The sequence below is a fragment of the Rissa tridactyla genome, chromosome 2 (assembly GCF_028500815.1).
Source record: "Rissa tridactyla isolate bRisTri1 chromosome 2, bRisTri1.patW.cur.20221130, whole genome shotgun sequence".
In the NCBI taxonomy this organism is placed as follows: Eukaryota; Metazoa; Chordata; class Aves; order Charadriiformes; family Laridae; genus Rissa; species Rissa tridactyla.
The window spans coordinates 57,079,212-57,102,739 of record NC_071467.1 but is presented as its reverse complement, the minus strand read 5'-3'; the positions used below and the strand labels follow the sequence as shown (position 1 = coordinate 57,102,739).

The window sequence follows — 23,528 nt, the reverse complement described above, 5'->3', positions numbered from 1 at the left end:
TTGCTACTGGGGGAGCACTTATCCTGCCCTCCACAAGTCTCACAAGGTTAATAACTGTGGGATCCTGACCTCTTCATAGGGCAAAAGCAGCTTGTCTTTTCTGCAGTGGCTCAGGTACAGCAGAAGAAGCTGTTTCTTTGAAGAACAGGAGTGTAATAGGGCAGCATTTGTATTTTTTTAAGCTTTTTTGGTTTTATGTTAATGTTTTCTCTTGCTTGTGGTTTTTGGAGGTAACCACAATATTCTCTAAAGGACGAAACTCAAGATGAGAGGTTCAAACTCAAGATGAGAGTTTAAACTTTAAACTCAAGATGAGAGGTTTCTGGTGGTGCTGGTGGTTTCTTTGTTTTCCGGTTTAAAAGGTTTCTTGCCTGGGAGTATAGGTTTTGCCATGGCAAGTGTTTTGACTGTTACCCATTATACAGCCCTTAGGCTCTAAATTTCCAGTACAGCTGCCTGAATTTCAAAGTGAAGACGGGTGTCTGGTAAGGACGTATAGCTATGCACCGCATGGCTCCAGGAGCAGGTTGAAGCTCATATGAAGCTAAAACTCTTTCCCCTGCTCTGGAGGCATGTAGTTCAGAAATACAGTCTCTTGTGAATATTGTGGTTTAAGTTTCTGTGTTGTGTGCAGAGATTTTACTTTCCTCCCATTTCAATTCTTACTAAAAGTCCACAAAACAGAGGCCAAATGTGACTCTGTATTTGCAGATGAGGAGTTGCAAGAGGGAGAAGTGGCTGAAGAACAGGAAGAGGAGAAGGAGGAGGAGGAAGAGGAAGAGGATGATGAGGATGAACAGGATATTATGAAAGTTCTGGGGAAGCTGGTGATGGCTATGTTCATCAAGTACTGGATTTACGTCTGTGGGGGCATGTTCTTCTTTGTCAGCTTTGAGGGTAGAATTGTCATGTACAAAATCATCTATATGGTACTGTTCCTCTTCTGTGTGGCCCTCTATCAGGTAAGTGAGAACTGTGTTAACTAAATTTTGTTCTTGAATACAATGGTTCATACCTTTAACTTGACAGTAAAGTAGCTCCAAACAGAATTCATAAACAGTGTGTCTGTTCTTTAGTTAGATACAAGATAATAAAATCATTTGAAGGGGTTAAGACTGATTTTCCTTTGGCTTTTGATTATAGTGACAGGCAAGGTGCACATAAATTAGATGCAGACAATACACACGTCTGCTCTGGGACTCCACCCCACATCACCACAAGCTTTGTAACTTGTGTGGGAAAATTCTGTGCCTCTGCATGTCCTAGATAGTCACCAGATTTTGTGACAACTGGTCCACACAGCTTCCACACCCCAATGCGTATGGAGTCCCCTTCCTCCTTGACTATCGTTACCTAATGGTGATGAAACTGAGTGACCGAAGCTGTCCCTGGCCTTTATGTCTGTGGCCGTGTCCCAACAGACATTTTTACACAGAAGTCCATACTTGAGTGCATGTGTATCAGGAGTAAAAACTGTATCTCAAAGAACTGTGGCTGCTGTTGAGTAAGTGTTGTTTACTTCAGGCCAGCTAGGAAAAATAGTATTCTTAGTCTTTGCCAGTACGGTGTTGTCAGTATTTTTGTCAGTGTCTTTGCCTTCAGCTTGTTTCAACATCTTTAGTGTGTGATTTTCAGGTGCACTATGAATGGTGGAGAAAGATTTTAAAATACTTCTGGATGTCAGTGGTTGTTTACACGATGTTGGTGCTTATCTTCATCTATACATACCAGTTTGAGTCATTCCCTGGGTTGTGGAAGAACATGACAGGCTTGGATGAAAACAAGTAAGTGTTTTCAATTAATTTCATTTTTTCTTTGGATTCTTGAGTTCCGTGTGGTGGAATGCTCTAAGAGCAGTCTTCCTTCTTGTTTGGGAAAACATCATGAGACCATCCCCAGGCATAGCTGACTTGGCTCAGCTCTGAAGCCATAGGTTTACTGATCTAACAATAGAGGTGAGCAAAGGCATGAGAGGTGCTCAAAGAATCATATTTCATCTGCTGCCAAGGCCTTGTCACTGCCCCTGTTCCCAATACAGTGCCAGTACTCCTCTCTACCTCTGACCATAGAAGCCAGATCTGGGAAGAGATTAAGGGTAGATTTGCAAGATGTCTGGGGCTGGTGAAGGTGGACATACCTTCCTGCTAATAAGGGGGGCTGTGTTTCTTCCTCCTCATGATGTGTTGGGCGTTTCTTGACAGGAGCTTACATGAGAGAGTATTTGCAATATGAGCGGATCTCCAGTGCAGGACTTTCAGTCAGAGCCAGCTCATCTGGTTCAAGAGATTTATGGCAGGGTTCGTTCATTTGACTGTACATTTACAGTAGCTCTCTGCATTACCGAGTCCAAATGCAAGATATTTCCATTGTAAAAACTGCTGATTTAGAAGAATTTTCAAAATTAAACCCACATAACTAGTACCAGCGCCTTATTTCCTATTGCAAATGATTTGTAATAATGTCTCATGGCAAGAAAAAGGTTTTCGTGTGAAAAGGTGGCTTAGCAGCTTACTTTTTTTTTTTCAGACTAGCGGACCTTGGCTTAAAACAGTTTTCTGTGGCTGAGCTTTTCACACGCATCTTTATCCCCACCTCCTTCCTACTGGCGTGTATCTTACACCTTCACTATTTCCATGACCGGTTTCTCCAGCTCACTGATTTAAAAGCTGTAACCAGCAAACAGGACAACACTATATACAGGTAAAGAAACAAACTAAATGGAGCTATTGATTATCTGTATGAAAATGCTGCTTCTGACTGTCTTGAAATTCTCACTTTTCATTAAATGTTATTTTCCTTTGCTATGAGTACCTGGCTTTAAAAGAAGGTGCTCAGTATCCAGCACCCTGCTAAACAAACGACAACCAAAGTACTTTGGTATTCTCCCACTTTCCCCTACACACTGAAGTTTTTTCATTTTGGGGTACATTTTCAAAGGTACTAATGGTATTTATGTATTTATCTCATTGGCTTTGACCTTTAATGGGAGGTAGATGCTTAATTTCTGTATGTGCCTTTTTGTAAGTCCTGTCAATAGTAGGAAATTTGGCTTTTAATTTGGGTCACTTATGTTTTTCAATGTCCATTTTGAGGGCCAAACGAAGATTGGGAGATCTTTGGCAAATGAACTTCAGAAATGGAAAAATCCTAAACGTGTGGTCACTTTTCAAAGTACTGACCCTTGGCTGTGCTAGGTCTTTGAGACATTCTGCAATCTCATCAAGAAGTTCATTAGCATTTTATCATGATTCTGGAACCTCACTTTTCCTGTGTTTGACTCTTCCATATTCTCCTCCATAAAAGCATATCCGGCCTAGGATTCTGCTCCAGGAGTATAAGAGAGAAATGGTTTAATAGTACATAGTGTCATATTATGCGATGACATTTACTCGAATTCTTTGAGGAAACTAATCCATTTAGACAGTATTTCTAGAGTGTTTGCCTGTCCCAATGATAAGTGTAACTCAACTGTACTTCTTTGAATGGGGACTAGCTGCATAACATCACATACACCACAGTGTGTTGAGGAATAACGACAGTTTATCTTAACAGAGAATTTTCCTTTAGGACTTGCGAGATTTACAAAAGCATTTCAGATATTTTTCATGCATTCAATTTAATATGAAGCTAGTTTACAGTGTATGGTACAAGTATGTTTGTGTTCCCTATGATCAGTGCATAAGAATAAGCTCTACGTTTATAGAATGCTTCCAGTTTCTGTATTTCCTAACACTGTTGTGGGGTTTTTTAAACCTACATTTTTTTAATGGCTGTTTGCATAATACCTTTTCCTTTGTTTTTTCTTGAATTGCTAAATGTGGTGGTAGATTCAAGGGCCCTTTGAAATGGCCTGTGAGCAGACTTCTTGTGCAGCAGCAAGTGCACGTTAACATCTCTGAAGCGGGCAGCCAAGCCCTGAAACCGGAGCCCTGATAGGTGTCTGAGCTGAAATGGGGGTTTTTCCTGGGTTTGCAGTTGTCCTGAGTAATGTACAAACAGCTTCCACCTCCCTCCTAGTGCGATCTAGTAAGCACAAAATTGAAAAAAAAAACCCAGACTCTGAGGCACTCCCAGGATTTAAGTGGGTTCACAGTACAGTATCCTCTGCCTGTGAAACCACTACTTCCACATCTTTCTATTATACATCAAAGATACCAAAATACTACACAGGTCTCCAAAGGTTATCATGCAGAGAATCACTGTATCTAAAGCCACATCATTCCCAAAGGGTGGAACCACTGATACTTAAGACACAAAATCTTTTCAGTGTCTTGAGAGCAAAATATTTTGCCAGGAGTAAGTAGCCTGGAGGTACAGTGCTGAAAGTAGACATTAGTTGTCACATCAGACTTTTTACTGAAGTAAAGTGGCAGGTGAAGAGGATCATGTGATATCATTAGCTTTTTTGTCTTGATACTACAATGCTATTTTTTCAGTGAAAATGTGTACTAGGTTGTATTGAGCTGTCAGATAAGTAGCTAGATATTTTTAACTCTTAAATGTAGCATATATGCTACAGTTGCCATTTTGCAGTGTTTCAAAATCACAGTTATCACATATATCATTTGTTCCTCAGAAGCTTTCACGAATCTGTCCAATATCCAAATCAGAACACTTTTTTCTGCTTTGTACTACCATTAACACTGCCTGATGTGTGAAGATCCAGCTGTTTCTTCCCTTGGTGCAGTAAATCAGCACTGAGCATCAGCCGACTTCGTAGTTCAAAGCTCAGCTGTTATTTGTACTGATGGTGCATAAAGCTGGGTAAGAAGTAGCACAACAACCAGCTTCAGCTTAACAGTAATGCTAGCAATAGAAATAAGTTGCAGGAACAATTAAAACACAAATTAAAGACTCATACGTATATGTGCAGTTTTCTTACAAAGCCACTAAAACTTAATTTACTTTGAAAACACTGGCAATCAACAGCTAGTTTACCTTTCCAAACTGCTTTTATGCTGCTTCTTTTGCAACAAACAAAAAATTTTAGATAAGGAAACTGAACCTTAATTTTGACTAAGCAGACAGAACTCAATCCTTTTAATTGCAAACTTGTTAAAACAGCCGGAGCAAGTGAGAGCTCATCATGAAAGTTAAAGGGAAAGCAGCTCCAGTTCCTCCATCTGCCATTGAACTACCATGTGTGATTATGGTATTATGTTTGTGTCTAACTGAAGAGTCCTGTTAAAGTTGCTGAGACTGTTCATGTATTAAGATGCTGCTTCACAAGAGCAAAGTTTGCAGAGAGAGTTCAAGAGTAAGGCTCTGACAGCTGCAAATAGAGGGGACAAAAACTGGCGCACTGTAAGTGGCAGAGCGAGGCACTTCTCACTATTTATAAAGGTGATTTATAAAGGTAAATTTTACATCTGCCAGAGAAAGAAAAACCCTCTGATTGGGACTTCCCAAGCCCACTTCCTTGCTGCGCCATGAATTATGATATGGCAGAGATAAAAGCTGTGAGACAGATAATTTCTATGGTAAGGTGCTCCATTATAATCACCTTCGAATAAAAAAAAGAAGCAAAGTAGCTCTTTTTAAAAATATGCAGAATATTCTGTGGCTTACTTGAGATAAAGCAGTAGAGGTTGTTCTCACATTTTGGGGTCTATGAGAAGAACCTGCAGTTCTAACTGAAGTTGCACGCTGTCTAAACGTTGAAGTACTACATTTATCAGCTTCCTAGACTTTTCACTGCATGGTGTGTGTTAAGCTTTCAGATTGTGCTTTGTTATGACAATGTGTCTCTCTTGGTAGACAGGAAAGTGCGTTTGTTCCTATTTAATGGTTTCCTTTTCTCTCTCTCTAATTCATTTCCCATTTTCATCTCATGCATTCTTGTGCTTTCATCTCCCACCTCATAGCCATGCCAAAGTCAATGGCCGTGTATATCTAATAATTAATAGGTGGGTACTTCAATTCTTCCTTTCCTTTAAAACAAATATACCTTAACTTTTTTTGTTGCTTCTTAATTGCCTTAAAACAATGTTCTTGCTGCACAGTACTGTGAAGTAAGCAGGCAGAGAATGTTGTTCAGGTATGGTAGTCTCCTAAAGCTGGTGAAGCAGTTAATACATCTCTCCTGCATATGTATACATTGTGAGTTCATCTCCCAGATGGGAATTCTTCTCTTAAACTTTGCCCATGCCTCAATACAGGAATAATTGGTGCTATTTGTAATTGGCTGCAGACAACAGACTCGGTTGAGGAGGCTCGTTTCTCTACCCTTTATTTGTGCATGGAAAGATGCATGCTTGCATGTGCACACATACAGACAGGCACACAGACACACATCCCTGTCTTCCCCACAAGCACCTAAGAAAGGGCGTTTGAGGGCCAGGTCAATTAAATTTGCAGTATGTATTATGAGTTTGTACAGACTGAGATTTCTTGACTCAGAGACCAAAGTGGAACATGCAGTACACTGAAACCACTGCATGCTAAGGATATTAATTAAGGCTGAGTTGGGTGCTGCAGTGTCCAAACTACAAAAGCCCATATTGCCATCATCATCATCCCTTTATAAATGTCATCTTGAAAACATTTCCATAAATTAGATTTCTTTCAAAATATTTGACTGGAGTAAATGTGGGCTTTTGTTTAATCATCTCCGAGAATAGAAGGACTTCTGAGTTTGTTGTCGCTACTGAACATAAACAGAAAAGCCAAGAAAACTCCTTGTTTAGATATTTGTGACTACCTGCTCTAACAAGAACTTAATTTATATGTCATGTTCACACTCCTTTTTCAAATGTCATCACATAGTTTAGGCCAGGGTTCTTAAAAGTTCACCAGAGCTGGAAACACGGTCTGTAGGAAGCCCATGCGTCAGGGAACAGCGAGGGCAGGCAGCTCGGCGAGGGCAGGCAGGCCAAGAGCTGAGGTGCACGGCCAGGAGGCAAGGCTGGGCTCTCTCCCATGGGGAGTCAGGAACGGGAACCATCAACTGAAGGTGAGGATCCAGTCTACAGATGGTAACCAGGGTCAGCCACAGCCATAGAGCTCCCAGCAAGTCCATGGAGGTGAGCCAGATGGGAGGTGAAGGCAGGGAATCAGTCTGTGCGTCGGGCTTTGTGCCAGGGAGGCACGGGAGCCAGCACACACACATCTGCGATGCAGCTGCAATGTAGGGCCAAGAGCCTCAGGGTGAAAGCAGCTCCCAAAGGAAGGAGAGGGATCCCTTGCCCCGAGGCTTCCTGGCTTGCATATACCCTATCACACATCAGTGTGGCCTTGGATGCAGGCAACAAAGCCCCCTGTGAGGGCAGGGGAAACGCTCAGGGCCCTGCCTATAGAGGTATGGCACTGTGTGCTTGCTTTGAATCTTGCACGCCAAATATTCAGGAGATGGGTCACTGATGTTCTCCAGAGCAGAAAGCGTTCTGTTATTAAGGCTGTGCATGACAGGTATTCTAAGAAATTGTTTTAGCCAGAAGGGTTCAAGCAATTCATAAACTGCAAAAAAAATATCAAAGGATAAAGAGGCTTCATAATGCATCCAGTAAGTTGTTATTAATGAATCTTCTGCTCTAGCAAATTACAAATAGATGAAAATACTAGGAGTCCAGCAAGGACGTGGGGCATGTGCCTGATTTTAGTGCCTCTGAAATTGCTTGGATGCCTAAAACTAGATCTGCTAGTATACTTCTTGTTATTGATACCCTGTTTAATGAATTTGGGGAGAGGAACTGCTCTCAGTTAAAAGTATTAGTGGCTGTACCTTCAAGGCTTGTTGTCTGTATTATTAGGTAGTTGTTCCTCTTCCTACATACCAGACACACTACCTTTCTGTTATTTCTGATAGTGTCCCACCAGTATATGCTTTCCAACTTGAAGTTACACCTGACGAGCTGGGAAGCCTGTATGGGTAGCCTGTCTTAGATATTTTAAACTGGTGCAGTTTTTAGATCCTAATATCTAAATGTTGTCTGTTACATGATATGTGATCTGTAGTATAAGAAAAAAAAAAAAAAGAGGGACAAACACCATAGCAATAAATGAGGAGTCTGAGAAGAAAGATTCCTAGTAGACTAACTTTTTAAATAGTGGGCAGGGCTTTTTATGAAGCCTTGGTTCTCCTGAGCATGTGGTCCCGTGCTCGAGCCTACGGATGCCAGTAGAACTAAGCACTGACATACTGAAAACTAAGCTCATACCGAGACTTTTTCAGGTATATATATTGCATGCACCCATCTTTATAACCCCATCACCTTCTGGATCTCCCAGATATGAATGGGAGTTATATGAATAAGAGAAAGATGAGTCCTCTCATACAAAATCTTACAGGGTTACTGTGTTTCTGTTCAATTTATACTGAGGTAAGTCAGTAAGTCCTCAATTTACACCAGCATGAATGTAGGTTTTTCCGTTATAAAAGTCAGCTGGGAAGATACCTCATTAAAATCAATGCAATTGCAAAATTGCATTTGCAAATTGCAAAACCTGTCTGATTGTATGGATACTTTCATTGCATCGGGCATTGCCTTTTAAATGGGCTCTGAAGATTTATTGTAACCGAGAATCTCCATAACATTTGAAGTGAACTGAAGATTCATTCTCTCTTCTTTAGACATGACCCTCCTCTTGGTACATCATTAGAGTTTTAGGTAGATGTGCAAAGTTAAATTATGTCATTTTAGGCAACATTATTGTTTAGTCATTTTACAGAGATTTTAATAGCCTTTTAGTATATAGACCAGCTTAAATATGAAAATAAAGTGTATCAGACAAAAAGTCCTATTTTCAGTAGCCAAAGTTACTCAATATATTGTTGAGTATAAGAGATTTTCAGGTTATTTAACACTCAGGTTCATTGTCCAATCCACGGTGAAGGATTTTAGTAGTCATTGTCATGATTGTATTTATTCAGTGAGATTATCTGGTGCTTGGCTGTCTTGTTAAACTTCTGCTTTTAAACTGTCTTTTCTGCTTTTTGGTAACTGGTATGGTATTTCTACTTCAGAATTGTTTAGAAAAATTTCTGTAGTTTTTCCCACCAATTTGAGCCACCAAAGTTTCCCTCTTGAAGAAACTGCAACTCCCAAATATATGAAAAATAATTCTGCTTGTTTGATTTTCCCATTAACTGATTCTGCCCTTATTTTTTAATGATCAGATTGATAAACTAGATTTTTAGTTTATTGAACTGTAAAAATCCTAGTTAAAATTGGCAGAATTTCCTGTCTAAATGGTAGTATGCCAGAATTGCACATCATGAAAAATAAATCCCTGAGGTGGTACTGTAGCATATTGAAGTTACTTGCACTAGTCCCGAAACAGTCTAACAGATGCCTGAAAGTGTGCGGAATGTAGTAATTTCAATAGCATAACTAAACATTTAGTGACCTGATCATATAGATATGCACTTGACAAAGGGAGAATTTATTGCAAGGGGTCATATTCAAAGGGACTGCTTGTGGCAGTAAGAGCTGTGCTCAGCAAAGCACATAGGGTCAGAGAATTAGGAAAAATGGATTTTCTGCAAATATGGGAGGTGAGTCCCAAAAGCACAGCTGGGGAAAAAAAAAAAGAAAACATCTGAAACCATAAGCAAATGTCTCTTTTTTCAGTAAAAGAAGATATATACTGAATAAATCTCAGAAAGAAATGGCACCGTGGCAATAGAGAAATACCATTTCTGTGTTAAATCAGTTGCATCCCAGTTTTGGTAGTCTGAAAACCATTAATAGATTTAGTAAGAGACAGTTAGAAATCTAAGAAAAATTCTCAGTGGCATGTAGAAAAGAGAGAGAATGAATGGCACTATCAAAGACAGACATGATAAAATACACTGAAGCCACAGCCATGGAATTTTTTCTTTCATTTGTTCCCAAACTTATAGCTGTAAGAAAATTTGCAAATTCCTTGGCTTCCCAGCTGCATCTTTCAATTGGAAGAAAGTGGAAATGTGTTTACAGTAATCAGTCAGATACTCACGACAATTCAGCTGCATTACTGACAGCATGGTACAGCACTGACCATGTTTAGCGCTGCTGTAAATAGGTTGCCCCCTTTCCATCTGTGCTGCCATTCCGTGTTTCTTTGTAGAAGCGCCCTGTGAATGTCATGATGGCATGCTCTTGGCATCAGAAGGCTTCTGCAGATGGAGCAGGAGAATGCTTTATGACTTGTGATGTAGCATGATATATTTGTTGGTGACCTTCTTCTGTAACCCCTCTGTTCTCATCTCCCTTTTCTTTCTGTTCCAATTACTTTGAGCAGCCTCAAGAAAAAAATACCAAACCACCAAAATGAGTAAGTCCCCTATGAAGTCATGAAATGTTTCCTCTTAAACAATGTCATTTCATGCTTCTACATCTTAAACTCTGACCATTTTCTCCAGTGGGGAAAATGTCAAGTTTAAGTGTCAATACCACTCATTACTAACTAACCATTAGTATCTGAGTGAGAAGTAGTTACTAATACATTCCAACTCAATTTGCAGTGTGTGTTTGCAGGAAGTACCAGAATCATTAACTTTTCCACCTCTAAGGCATTTTCCATGAACGGGGTTTTTTTTTTTCTAGTTATACATCTTGAAAAAGAAAAAGACTACGATGTCATTATTGCTCAGTTTGCTGACATGCTACTATTTACCAACAGACTGGTGCACCAAGATGGAAGCCTGCCTGACATAACTATGATGAATTTAACAGCCAGCAGAGAAAAGGAAGAGGATAAAATGCTGGAAGAGGCTGGTGAGAAAAGAATGGAAGAGCCAGAGGGGGAGGGAGGGAAAGGGAGGGTCGAAAAAGGAAAAGAAGAAGAAAAGGAAGACGAGGACAAGGAAGATGATGATGATGAAGACAACGAATCAGAGGAAGAAGAAACTACAGGTAAGCTCTGAAGATTGCAAATTTTGCCTCCTCATCCTTAGTTAACAGTGGCAACAGGTGGTTCATTCTTGGTCATCCCTGCTTACTTCAATCATCAGATTTTCATTCGAATTTTACATAGAGTCTTCGCCAAAAGAGCCTGAACTGAGCAGATGACTACTTGTGAATTATTCAACAGGCTACGGTCTCTTTTAGGGAAAAATCGTCCTGTTTCTGTAGGATGTTGAGAGGATGAAAACAAAAGAAACCCCATGTCTTTCTTCTAGGTGGTCTAGATCGGATTAATAGGAGGTTACTCCAAATCCTAAGAACTCCTTTAGGGTGAAATCTCTTTATAATAAAGAAAATACACATACATATTTAATCTCTGATACTGTACGCTTTCAAGGCACTCCACTCCGGAAGTCCCAATGGCTTTGCTTCATTATTCATGTGCACATTAGTGTCATACTTTTCACTTCTGAATATGGAATGTGTAATTGATGGCAGATGAGCATAAAAATGCTAAAGGGCAGACATGGGTAAGACCAATGATATTATATCCTTGATATTGCTAAGATGAACTCCTAACATGAATTATTTCCATAGCTCAGTTTGTAATACAAGCCATGAATGAAAACCAGGGAAGAGCATTTAACACCCGAGGAAGCCGTATTGTTTGTAAATGGCCTTACGACAGTTTTAGTTGCTCATGCCAATGTTCACAGGACTGTGACACATAAATAGGGACAGGGTCTTTGTCAAAGCAAAATGGCAGTGCATCTGGCTTAGCTGCCCCAGGGAAGCTGAGCTGAAACTATTTGCCTTTTCTGGCTTGGACATCTTCCCTCACAGAGGTGTTCACGGGCCATGGAAACCTTTCGTGGCCAGCTCTTACACGGTCTGTGAGGAGTGATGAGTTTGTTGCACTCTGGCCATCCCTACATGCTGGAAGGGCTTGGGGACAGAGGCCAGATGGTGGAGGTTACCCTGTGCAGTGACATGTGCAAGCAGGGAAGTGGGGAACTGCAGTCTTCTCCCTAGGACCCCTTTCTGTACTGCAGCGAGTGGGGCTTTGCAATAGCATGAGGTGCTACTTGCCATGTGTGATCCATCTTTAAGCTGTACATGCAGTTATTTCTCCCAAAGGGGTATATCATTTTTTATATAGCCATGTGGCTGGAGTTCTGAGGTTATTTTAACATGTTCAAGTGTGCAGACTTTACTACACGATGATGCACAATTTTTCAATGGATGCAGTCAGCTCTATATTTTATCCCCTGTGCATGTAGTGCCTGGACATGCTAGACAGAACTTGCCACAGTTCTGTCTTATTTGCCTGCTCCACTTAACTGGCACTGTCTGGATATACTTTGCATGGTGGCAACACTACAAATTAAAATAAGTGCAATAAAACAATGAGTGAGAGCATCTAATTCTATAAAGACTTTCCTTAAATACAACTCATTGTGCCTATAAAAGCACACATGTAGGATTGGAGTTCTATAGCTTAATTAATTTGTCAGGTTTAATTATGTACTCATGGAATATACATCACAGCGTTTTTATTAGGATTTTCTAAGTTGTGGTTGGAGAAAAAAAAGACAGAAGAGAAAAAAATGGAATTTGGTTGTCAGGTATTCCAAAAGTCTGCTTTTTCACACAAGTGTGCATGTGTTCTTCACACAAATAAGCACAGAATAACCATCTTGGTTTGCTTTATATATAAAATAACCAGATAAGTTGAAATAATTATGTACTGAAGCTTTTAACTCCTTTGCATTTTTACCAGTTAACCAGCTTTTACTAGTGATGTGTTTTGGTGTCACTTGCAAATGTTTCCCTCTCTGATGTTAACTGTGAGAATGTTCTCACAGCACACAAAATCCTTCCTAATCTCCACGGTTCTTCTGAAACCCCTAATACAGTGTGAAGACTTTATGCTAATATATACCAGCCTGGTGAAACAGTTTTATAGCCAGCCCACGGCAACTAGCAACTTAGAGAAGCAAACACGGCACTTAGAGAGCACTGTTCAGCATATGTATTGTTATATATACTCATATATAATAGGTGTTGCCACATGCTTGCTCACTGAGGTATTATTTGGGAGGATGGCTTTTTTAGCAAAATACTGTTTGCGAAGGGATACTTTCACCCAACCTCAGGGTCTGAACTTGCTAAAGCTCGCTTTTCAACTGAGAGAAATATCCAACTTGCCTGTTTTGGATGTCTGTCCGGAGATGACACAAATCACACTCTAGGAGGGTATGCTGTTTGCAAGAAAGTTTAGATAACTCTGACCTATGAAGACATCTATAGTTTAGCTGTCTAAACCCACGTGACAAGAATCCTACTTGTAGTGTGCATGGATCTCTTCCAGGTTGGCTGAAAAGCTTTCTGAATAGTAGTAGTCTCTGCTTTCTGAAAACAGACTAGGCCCATAGCTTCCAAACATCAAACAAAATCCTGTTCTTTCTGAGCTGGATAAGGGCCAGGGATGGAGTGTCTCAGATCTAGTCCCTGGATGGGATCCCTAAGCTTAGGTCCAAAGATACTGAAGGAAAATGAAGCCCAAGAAGGGCTCTGCTAGAGAGGAATAAAAGCAGAATTGGCAAGCAAAGCCTTTCAGTGAATGTGGGTGAGAAGGGAAAGCGCCATAGCTAAATGGGCCTCAGCCGCGTTTTGTCTTAGTTAACCAGTGAGCCATACTATTAACCTCCTTGTCTTACTCTAAGGCCTAGAAAAGAAGTAGAAAGCTCACTGTTGTCTATTGGAGCATTCCTTTTTATAGAGACCTTCTGTTTTTCTCCTCTCAATGGTTCTGCTTGAACATCACTGCAGACTTAAGGAACAAGTGGCATCTGGTGATTGACCGCCTTACAGTGCTGTTTTTGAAATTCCTGGAGTATTTTCATAAGATGCAAGTCTTTGTGTGGTGGCTGTTGGAGCTGCACATCATCAAAATCGTTTCCTCTTACATCATCTGGGTCACAGTGAAAGAGGCAAGTAAACACCCCCTGTTAAAATCACACCCTTGGTGGAGGCTTGTCAGCATCTGCTGTGCAGCAGCACACCCAAGTGTAGGGAGATGCCTTCCTCATGTCAGACATCAGTGAAATTTTGGGATCCAGGTGGACTTGTCAGTTGCTGGGGACCTGCCTTGACATCTTCCACAGTGATAGTCTATCTATCTGCCTAGATATTCTCAGCCTTCCCCCTTTCTCCAGCTATTGTTTTATTAGTCTGATTCTTTGGACTCAAGAATCAATCCTTCCCCTGCTCAAGCAGGCTGTGGGCATCATCCAGGGATGGAGGGTATAGAAAAGGTTTGGGAAGGAACATCTAGGAAAATTACTTAAACTGGGTCTGATGCTGAAGAAACAGGAACATGGAACTATGCCTAAAGAACAGGGGAGGAACATCTTTAGCTGTGCCTTTGTTGTGGGCAGTGCGAGTTCTCTACCTGACATAGCCTTCCTTGAACAGGGTAGTAGGACAGGATTCACTGAAAAACAAAATAAAAAATCCTTTTTGTCACATCTTTGTGGGGAAAAAGGTCAAGAGGATGAAGGTGGGTTCCACAGACACACGGATCTGTATCATCCCTTCTTTGTTTCATGTGTACTAAAGCAGCAGAAACAGCATGTGGTCCTTCGTATTTCATGTCTGTTTGTAGGGTGGGTATGCAGTTACGTGGGTCCAATAGTATTACTATTATGCAGGAGATAAATTACTTCCTAAACTGACTATTAAGTTTTTCTTGCCTCACTTATCACTTTGTGTCTGTGTTATTGTGAATATTGATGTAATTTTTTTTTCAGTATTTTTCTCCCAGTTTCTCTGTGTCCCTTTCTTTTGAATGATTTTTTTTTTAATTACTATGGAAAAGGTCAAACTTTCTCAGTTCTCTTGTTACTCTATGTAATTTCCATACTGTTTTTGTGTTTTCAGGTGTCTCTGTTTAACTTTGTGTTTTTAATTGCCTGGGCTCTTGCTTTGCCATATGCTCAGTTTCGCCCATTGGCATCAAGTATCTGCACTGTTTGGACGTGTGTGATTATTGTCTGCAAAATGTTGTACCAGCTCACATCTATTGATCCCAGCACTTTTTCCAGTAACTGTACATTGGTGAGTACAAGTGCAAATTAAAGAGATTTGACTGCTGTCTTCTTCAATAAAGAAGAGCAATAGGAAGCATATCAAGTACTGAAAAATACAGTTCACCTGATGTGTTATTGTTGATTATCATTCCCTCCCCAAGCAGCCTTAAACTCATTTTTATAAACTGTTGCATTTTCTTTTTAGCCAGGAGAGAATGAAACTAAGGTAAATTTGGAAGAACTCAAAACCTCAGTCCTCTACAGTGGGCCGGTTGATCCTGCAGAGTGGGTTGGATTGCGGAAGTCGTATCCCCTGCTTGTGTATTTAAGGGTAACTCCTTTAATTATCTGTATGTATTGTATTGAGATATTTGTGATGAAATTAGCAATGTCTTTGAAATAAATCATCTGCCACACAAAAAAAATGTAATGCAAGCCATTGATAATAAGGAAGTACAAAGGAGAAGAGACAGCAGAAAGCCATATGTGTTACACAGGACACTTCCAGAAGGGATTCAGTACCAATTAAGATAATCTGCTTGTAGAAGTATGGCTCTCTGACTCTACCATCTGTTAAAAGCACTCTAAGAAATGTGATATTTAAGAACTCTAAGTAATTAAGAGGTACATAGCTTTCAGGTACCAAAGGACTGATGGGTCTAGTTGGAGTAATTGCCTTGAATGACAGTATATGCCATAAGCAGTTAATTTTTTTAAGTGCTTATTCCTTAGTCACAGCTTAGAAAATATAATGAGTTATGGGAATAATTCATTCAGACACTAGTAAATGGATGTCTTTTGTTTTTCTTCTTGTTTTTGGTTGATGCCTGTGAGCAATATTTTATTATTCCTGTCTTGATTAAAAAACACGACTTACAATAAAAATGTGCCAACTCCTGGGGCAAAGCTTGCGTGTCTCTTCTTAATTTAAAGAATCTCCAAAATTTTGTATACACAGTTTAAGGTTCTCAGAAATTTGTTGACTGGACAACAGCAAGTTTTGATCTAACTAGACTTATTTGTCCTTTCTTCCTTGAGAGCTTACGTCTGTGTGCTTTATTTGTGTAGGGAAGACCTGCCAAGCTCTGGTGGTCAATGTATTAAGCCCTGGTAGTGCATCTACCTCTCACTCCCTTAGCCGTGCACCTCCCAGTTAAGAATATACGTGGGGAGGAGCAATTACTGAGCCAAGAGGTTCTGCATGGAGAGCGAAGTTGCCTAGTGGTGTCTGGTTTGATGCTAGGAGCTTTACAGCTATAAATACTGTCTGTAAATACAGAGAATACTTTGGGATGAGAAATCGTTCTAGAAGGGTTTTCATTGAGTTAACAAACAAAATGTCTCCTCTACATAGAGGAATTCAGTTCAGTGCTAGACCTGAAGGTCCCAAGCTTCAAGTCTGGGTGTGTTTCTGTTATGTCTCTTTAATAAGTGACAATCAAAATGTCTGCAGTGTTGAGGTGAAGAGCCTATCTATGATAGGTTGTGTAAAACTCTCCCCAACAAGAATAGGAAACCCAGGGAAAGAAAGGAAAAATAACTTCTTGTCAAAAAAAACCCCAAAACTCAAATGAAAAAAAAAACCCAGTGGCACCTGTCTCAGGACACTTTTGTCCCAAATATTTCTCAGTGAACAGAGATCTAGAGATTGCCTCTTCACCTTCAGGGATGGCTTCCTTGAGGGACTTTATCTGAACTGATCTTCTTAGCCAACTTTTGAGTTGGTTAATACCTCTCTTCTATTGAGCATAGGGAAGATCTCCCTCCTGAGAGAAAAAAGAACACGTCAGAGCCGCTCAAGACTGCATCCCAGTCAATCTGGGACAGAATCTTTGGGGCAAAAGGAGCTGTGCCTGAGTGAAGACTGGCAGATAGACTGTTCATTTAAAAGAGTATCCAGGATATATCTGCACTACCCAGCATCCATGCAGTTTTAGGAATTTAGTGCTTGCCAGCTGAACCCGTGCAGTGGACTTTGCGTATGGTTGTATCCTCTATCTCCCGCAAAGCAAAGCATGATATCTTAAGAGAAGCTATGAAATACGAGAGGGCACATGGATGGGAGATGCATTTTTCCTCCCCTTTCTTTCCACAACTAGTGTTCATTATAGAATTTTTTAATGAATGTCTTTAAATGTATCTTCTGGAAGTCAGTATGTGTCATCAAAATCCAAGAAGAGATAGAAACCTTACTTTACTTCAATGATAGTAACTGGGAATAGGTGCCAGTGCATGCTGGAGTGCGGAAGTGCTCAATGGTAACATCCATTTGAATGTTCACGGCTTTATGCTTATCAGAAAATTTTATAGCTTCTTGTGGATTTGATTTTTATTTAATATTCTTCTGATTTTGTCTTCCATAGAATAACTTACTGATGCTGGCTATTCTGGCTTTTGAAGTTACAATCTACCGTCATCAAGAGTACTACAGATGTCGAAATAACCTTACCACACCTGTGACTAAAACCATTTTCCATGATATTACAAGAGCACATCTGGATGATGGACTGGTAAACTGTGTCAAGTATTTCATAAACTATTTCTTCTACAAGTTTGGTTTGGAGGTAAATCACTGTATATTAATTTTTTTTTTTAGACTATCATTCCAAACCTTTTAATTGCATTGTTTTCGAATACTAACTTGAACTACGTTTGACAGCTGGATGCTTCCTAGTTATCACTCATGTTAGACCTTGCCACAGTTGCTATCTGTCTGCTAGTAGTGCCTTTCCTCTTGCTTTTCTGTGTATGTATTATTTATAACTCAACAAAAGGGATAATGGATGGGACAAGGGACAGAACTGAGGCATGCCCTCTCATGCACACACACACAGAGGCAGCCACGGACTGCAGGAGCAGAAGAAGAAAGCAGGGGCTAGCTGTCTCTGTTTAACCAGTTCTAAGCTTCTTTTGCCTCTGGCTGCACAAATGCATCCTTCTTTTTTATACTTGTTACTAGAAATGTTAGCAACCTGCAGGAGCAAGGGCTCCAGCGAAGGTTATTGCTGCTTTGCGCCACTGGTTCTTTCTCCAAAGAACTTTTCAGGAGGCAAGAGAAACACAGAGAATGAGGAGAGGCAGGTACAAAGGAGTGAAAGGATTTTTCTGAAGATTCATGATGTATCCTAAATGTCTGGTAGGTGTCTTATTTAGTAGAAGACCTGCTTGTGCGTTTACCAGCAGCAGTGGCCCAGACTGCTGGGGCTTAGGCTCAGCTAATGTATTGCTTCTCTCTGCTTTAGCCAGTCCAGCAGCAAAACAACAGAACTGAACCTGCCTTGAAGGCAAGCTGTGGCTGAACAAGTGCAGCATAAAAAGAAAAGAAGATTCATCTCTGTTCCCTTACCTCATCTGTTTGTTCACAGACACATGAAATTACTTTCAAAAATGTTTGTAAAAATAGTGATGTTTCACAAATTTCTGTGGCTATCTGCAGAAGGCAACTCCTAGGCTAATGCATCCCAAATCTAATCATAATGATGCTCTTGCCCTCTCTATAAAACACTATCTATTAAACATTGGTAGTGTTTAATAAACAGAGTAAACTGTTCACAGCAAGTCTGAGGATTAAGAATGAGTGAAAATTAAAATTAAACATCAAGGTATTTCCTTTGGGAAATAAATTTAAACCTCATCCTAATCTGTGGAGAGAGAAAATCAAAATAGTGAAGTGCACTGAATATATGATTCACTATGAATTATTCACTAAGTTTGAAAACTTCATGGCACTGAGTGAAGGGACTACTTTAAGTGGAGCCGGAGAACACAGATGCTCTGGGATGCAGAGCCTTTAGAAGAATGGAGAACTAAATCCACCTTAGAGCAATTGACTGGATTTGTCTATAGCCAATAAAAGTTATATGGTCTAAATCCCTTTTCGTCTGGTTCCCGCATGAGGATACATTTTTGTTGTTGTTATTCTTAACGGTTCCTCTTCTTTTTTGCATCTGTAAGTGCTATCAAAATATATGGCTGTGTAATATGTGCTTTGCTTGGCAACAATTAAACATTTCACATATCGCTACTGTGATGACACTCTTTCCATTCTGTATCTTTAGATATCACATAATGGAAACCTGCTTTAGTGCTGTATTCATGTAGCTGACACTCATAGAAGAGTATTGAAAATTTGGGTTGGTGGGGTGGGGAAGTTTGCTGTTGGAGTGATATGAACTGTTTTAGCATGTTGGTTTGCACAGGGTTTCTGCAGTCAGCCCCAGCACGTGTCTAAGCATTCTGTCAGTATCCAGAATAGTTTATCATTGTTGCATTGACTAACCGTCAGGTTGCAATTGTTCTTATGGTTCCTTACTTCTTTTCCAGACCTGTTTTCTTCTATCAGTGAATGTAATCGGCCAACGAATGGATTTTTATGCCATGATTCATGCCTTCTGGCTGATTGCTGTATTGTATCGACGTAGAAGAAAAGCTATTGCAGAGATCTGGCCAAAATACTGCTGTTTTCTGGCATGCATCATTACATTCCAGTACTTCCTTTGCATTGGCATCCCACCTGCTCCTTGTAAAGGTAAGGACGCTTAGCCTTTATGGACAATTACTGCTGCTTGCTTTTACAGAAGAGTGCTGGAAAATTGATAAGTATTCAGAAGAAAAGGATGAAGTAATTGTTATAAAGTACTGATTGCATTTTTGCATGCTTCTGTCATACAGACTATCCATGGAGAAGTGGTAATGCCAACTTCAACTCCAACATCATAAAGTGGTTATACTTTCCAGACTTCATTGTGAGACCAAACCCTGTCTTCCTTGTCTGTAAGTATTTTAGCACATAGTTGTGAATTTTTTACGCGTGTTTGCTTAAAACATCTGTACAGTGAAATTTGAAGCCAGTCTTTTATTTACTCTTCAGTAGCAAGCTGACATATTCTGTGGGAGATTGAATACTAAGTGTGGCTTTGTATGTAGCAGAAAAATTCAAATAATTAGTAATTTCTCCATCTGTGTTTTTCTGGATTCCATGTTTAGTGAAGCGGCATCAAAAAGTATGAATTATTTCCCCTCTTCTAATTTATTTCTCAATAAAAATCATAGAAGATGACAGGTAAAAAAAAGAAAATACATTAATGAACTTCAAACTGGTGTTAAATGTGTTGAAAATAGCACAGTCTTGGAGGTTCAAAGTGTGGGAAAACAGTCTGGTAACTACATTATAATATATCATCGCCACTTCGTACACCTAAGTTAGTGACTGAATTTTTCCTTCCAACCACTGCTTTCTCCTAGATGATTTCATGTTGCTGCTGTGTGCATCCTTACAAAGGCAGACATTTGAGGATGAAAATAAAGCTGCGGTACGAATCATGGCTGGAGATAATGTGGAAATTTGCATGAATCTTGATGCAGCATCTTTTAGCCAGCATAATCCTGTTCCTGACTTCATTCACTGCCGGTAAGAACGGAATCTTAAACACTTGGAAAACACAGTGCTTCGTTTTTGTAAAGTTTTCTAGTGTGAAAGTAACTCTCACAGCTTCCAATTTTACTTGGAATTCATATTCAAATATTCATGTATGTTCCCATCTTGTAATATACTTTTCACTGCTGTATGAGACAGCAGACAGTTAGCTTCTGAGTAGTCAGCTTCTGGTTCAGAAAAGGGCAGATGAAAAACAAGTCTTCCTAACTCTGATGATTGTTTTAAGTTCTCCCCAGAGGGATGTTCAATGATAAATGATACCTCCATATCCTGGGTTGCATCAATAGAAGCGTGGCCAGCAGGTCAAGGGAGGTGATTCTGCCCCTCTACTCCGCTCTGGTGAGACCCCATCTGGAGTACTGCATCCAGCTCTGGGCCCGCAACATAAGAAGGACATGGATCTATTGGAGCAGGTCCAGAGGATGGCCATGAAGATGATCAGAGGGCTGGAGCACCTGTGCTATGAGGACAGGCTGAGAGAGTTGGGGTTATTCAGCCTGGAGAAGAGAAGGCTCCCTGGAAACCTTGTGGCCTTCCAGTACATAAAGGGGGCCTATAAGAAAGCTGGAGAGGAACTTTTTACAAGGGCATGTAGCAATAGGACAAGGGGTGATGGTTTTAAACTGAAAGAGGGAAGATTTAGATTAGATATTAGGAAGAAATTCTTCATTCTGAGGGTGCTGAGACACTGGAACAGGTTGTCCAGGGAAGTTGTGGATGCCCCATCCCTGGAAGTGTTAAAGGCCAGGCTGGATGGGGCTTTGGGCAGCCTGGTCTAGTGGGAGGTGTCCCTGACCATGGCAGTGGGTTTGGAACTGGATGTTAAGGTCCCTTCTAACCCAAATCAGTCTATGATTCTATGAAATTTGCCTGAAAGCGTGTATTCCCTCCATGAATGCTCTGTAGGGCAGTGTTTACAGTGGACTTGAGCACCTGAGTGGCTTCCCCCAAAACACAAGCATGTTAGCAAGAATCCATTGTAGTCTGAACTTGCCCATGTACATGTTTAATCCCACAAACTCATCAGTCATGTCCTGCTGAGTTGTTGTCTAAGTACAGTCAAAATAATACTCTAATATAAGAGACTGTCCTTTGTGCTATTTCATCTAGGCATAAGAACCTTAAAAGTGTCTTGGGAGGACAAGTGGTGTGTCTTGCTGTTTCTCAATATTGCATGTAAGGTTGTTCAAGAAGGTGAATATTATAAAAAGGAGGCAGACCCTGAGGCAGTCTGTTCTGGATGATAGTGAAACAATGGAGCCATTCCTCTGTGATCATTTCAGCAAACATGGATTAGCTCAGCTCTTCTGGTTTGTGCTGGGCATACTCTTAATTGAAATTGTCTCTGAAAGTTTGATGCAGTTTTACAAGAATAGGTGTGAAGAGTAAGATTTCTTAGCTATTGTGTTTTGTCAGACTAGGTGTTTGTTTTTTGAATGCATGTTACCAACAGATGTCTGAATGTGAAAGGAATTTAAAAAAATGAACTAATGTCTAGCAAAATCTCCCTTTTGCTAATAGACCTTTATTTATTTTACCAGAGAAGTGCTATCACCAGAAGCCCTTCTCAAGATCTTTAAGCTGATCCTACTGTTTCTGTTAGAAGTGGTGGCCAAATGTGTCTTGAAATAGCTTTGAAGAGGAGACCATTGAAACACATTCAATTGACTCATTTGTCCAGAGATTTATAGTCACTTCTGCGGTGAAGAGTTCTCGTCCTTGAGTATTTCCAGTCTACACTGTGGACCCAGTAACATAAGCAGAAAGAGAGAAGTCATAATCTCTGTTCAAAATGCTCCATCAAGTGGGGATGCTTTCCAAAAGACATTTGGTTGTAGGGGAGGATTGCCTGAGTTTTTTTCTCGCCACTGAGGTGTTGTCCATCTTAGCAAAACCTAAGACAGCAGTTGCATCAGGCACACTGACAAAGACCATCACTGGTGACACAGTTGCTGGCAGAAAGAAAAGATCAAATTTTCCCTCCCTAATCCAGAAAAAAAAAAAACATTGTGAAAAAAATCACTAATGATGAGAATGTGTTTTAAGGCCATCTTCAGAAGGGCGAAAGAGGCAAAAAAATCACTGCTTTTTAAACAGCCCCTTTGGCACCTATCAGATACCAGTTCCCTTGTATCTGATAGGTATTTCTGGTTTTCTGTAGAAGATATTCCCAAATGGCCAAGCATGAAAAGTTTGAAGCACAGTGGATATTCTTTGAAGATTTTGGATGGGAATCAGAGTCAAGTTTATAATGGAAAGTAAAGTCCAAGCTGAACTGGCCTGCTGCCTCTCCACAATCCTTTGGGTTGAGTTCTGTGTTTTGATTTGTATGCATGGTATGGATCAGCTTGAAGTCATTGGTGGCATCACATCCATTTAAACATATTGCTTGGCATGTGCTGACAAAATAGGCCTGTGTATAGATGATTAATGATATGCAACCGTTTAATTGGGAGTTTGCAACTTGTATTAAGCAGTAAGAAGCCTGTGGAGAGTACAAACAAACAGAAAATCAAAGAATCCCGTTAGTAGTGGTGAGCTGAACAAATAAACTGGGTTCACTTTATACTTGTTCCAGCTAAATACGGAAATCTGTGCGACTGTTTCATGTGATAGTTTTATGTTGTGTGAATAAGAAGTAGAATGAAAAGAACAAGGCAGAGAAAGAAGCAGAACAGGGACATTTTAGTTTGAAAAATCCATCAAATGAATAGAAAACCCATTAATTTCAGGAACAGAGGAAATTCCTGTTTATGATATCCTTTCTTGTAGAGGCTCGGGCAGGTAAGCTGTAACTTTTTTTTTATTTGTCCTGTTAGCTTCCTGAATCTGTAATGTACTTGTAGAACAGTGTATGTAGGTATAAACAGACCTTTCTTTAGTATGAGTTGCGTAATATATCTTGTGTTGTTGATGGTATCTTTCCTTTCTTTGAGCCCTTCAGTGCTTTCACTATGATGCAGATTTTCCCAGGCTTTAGATGATGTTATTTTTGAGAGGTTGCACTGTGTATATGCAATCTTAAATGCCTAATTTGCTTCAAAGAAGCTCCAGAGAATGGCTGGACAGTCTCTTAGAGTGACTGAATTTTTTATTAGGGATTATAAATCTTTAAAAAGAAGGACTCTCAATCTCTGGAGAATTCACCGAAGATATACCTCAGAAGAAAATGTA

At 40.1% G+C, this 23,528-nt stretch overlaps 1 protein-coding gene across 7 annotated transcripts in view; it reads left to right on the top strand.

Annotated features, from left to right (window-relative positions):
• The window catches only part of PIEZO2 (piezo type mechanosensitive ion channel component 2), a 320,464-nt gene that overhangs the window by 233,457 nt on the left and 63,479 nt on the right, over positions 1–23,528 (top strand). For 4 of the 7 annotated variants that reach the window (XM_054192473.1, XM_054192475.1, XM_054192472.1 and 1 more), the window contains 13 exons: positions 712–962; positions 1,636–1,784; positions 2,527–2,700; positions 5,865–5,906; positions 10,222–10,254; positions 10,603–10,835; positions 13,659–13,819; positions 14,769–14,945; positions 15,123–15,248; positions 17,281–17,481; positions 19,241–19,445; positions 19,589–19,690; positions 20,162–20,327. In XM_054192473.1, the coding sequence (XP_054048448.1) occupies positions 712–962; positions 1,636–1,784; positions 2,527–2,700; positions 5,865–5,906; positions 10,222–10,254; positions 10,603–10,835; positions 13,659–13,819; positions 14,769–14,945; positions 15,123–15,248; positions 17,281–17,481; positions 19,241–19,445; positions 19,589–19,690; positions 20,162–20,327 (2,020 nt within the window). The remainder of the gene's footprint in view (positions 1–711; positions 963–1,635; positions 1,785–2,526; positions 2,701–5,864; positions 5,907–10,221; positions 10,255–10,602; positions 10,836–13,658; positions 13,820–14,768; positions 14,946–15,122; positions 15,249–17,280; positions 17,482–19,240; positions 19,446–19,588; positions 19,691–20,161; positions 20,328–23,528) is intronic. The other 3 variants (XM_054192479.1, XM_054192477.1, XM_054192476.1) reach the window with 2 other exon arrangements.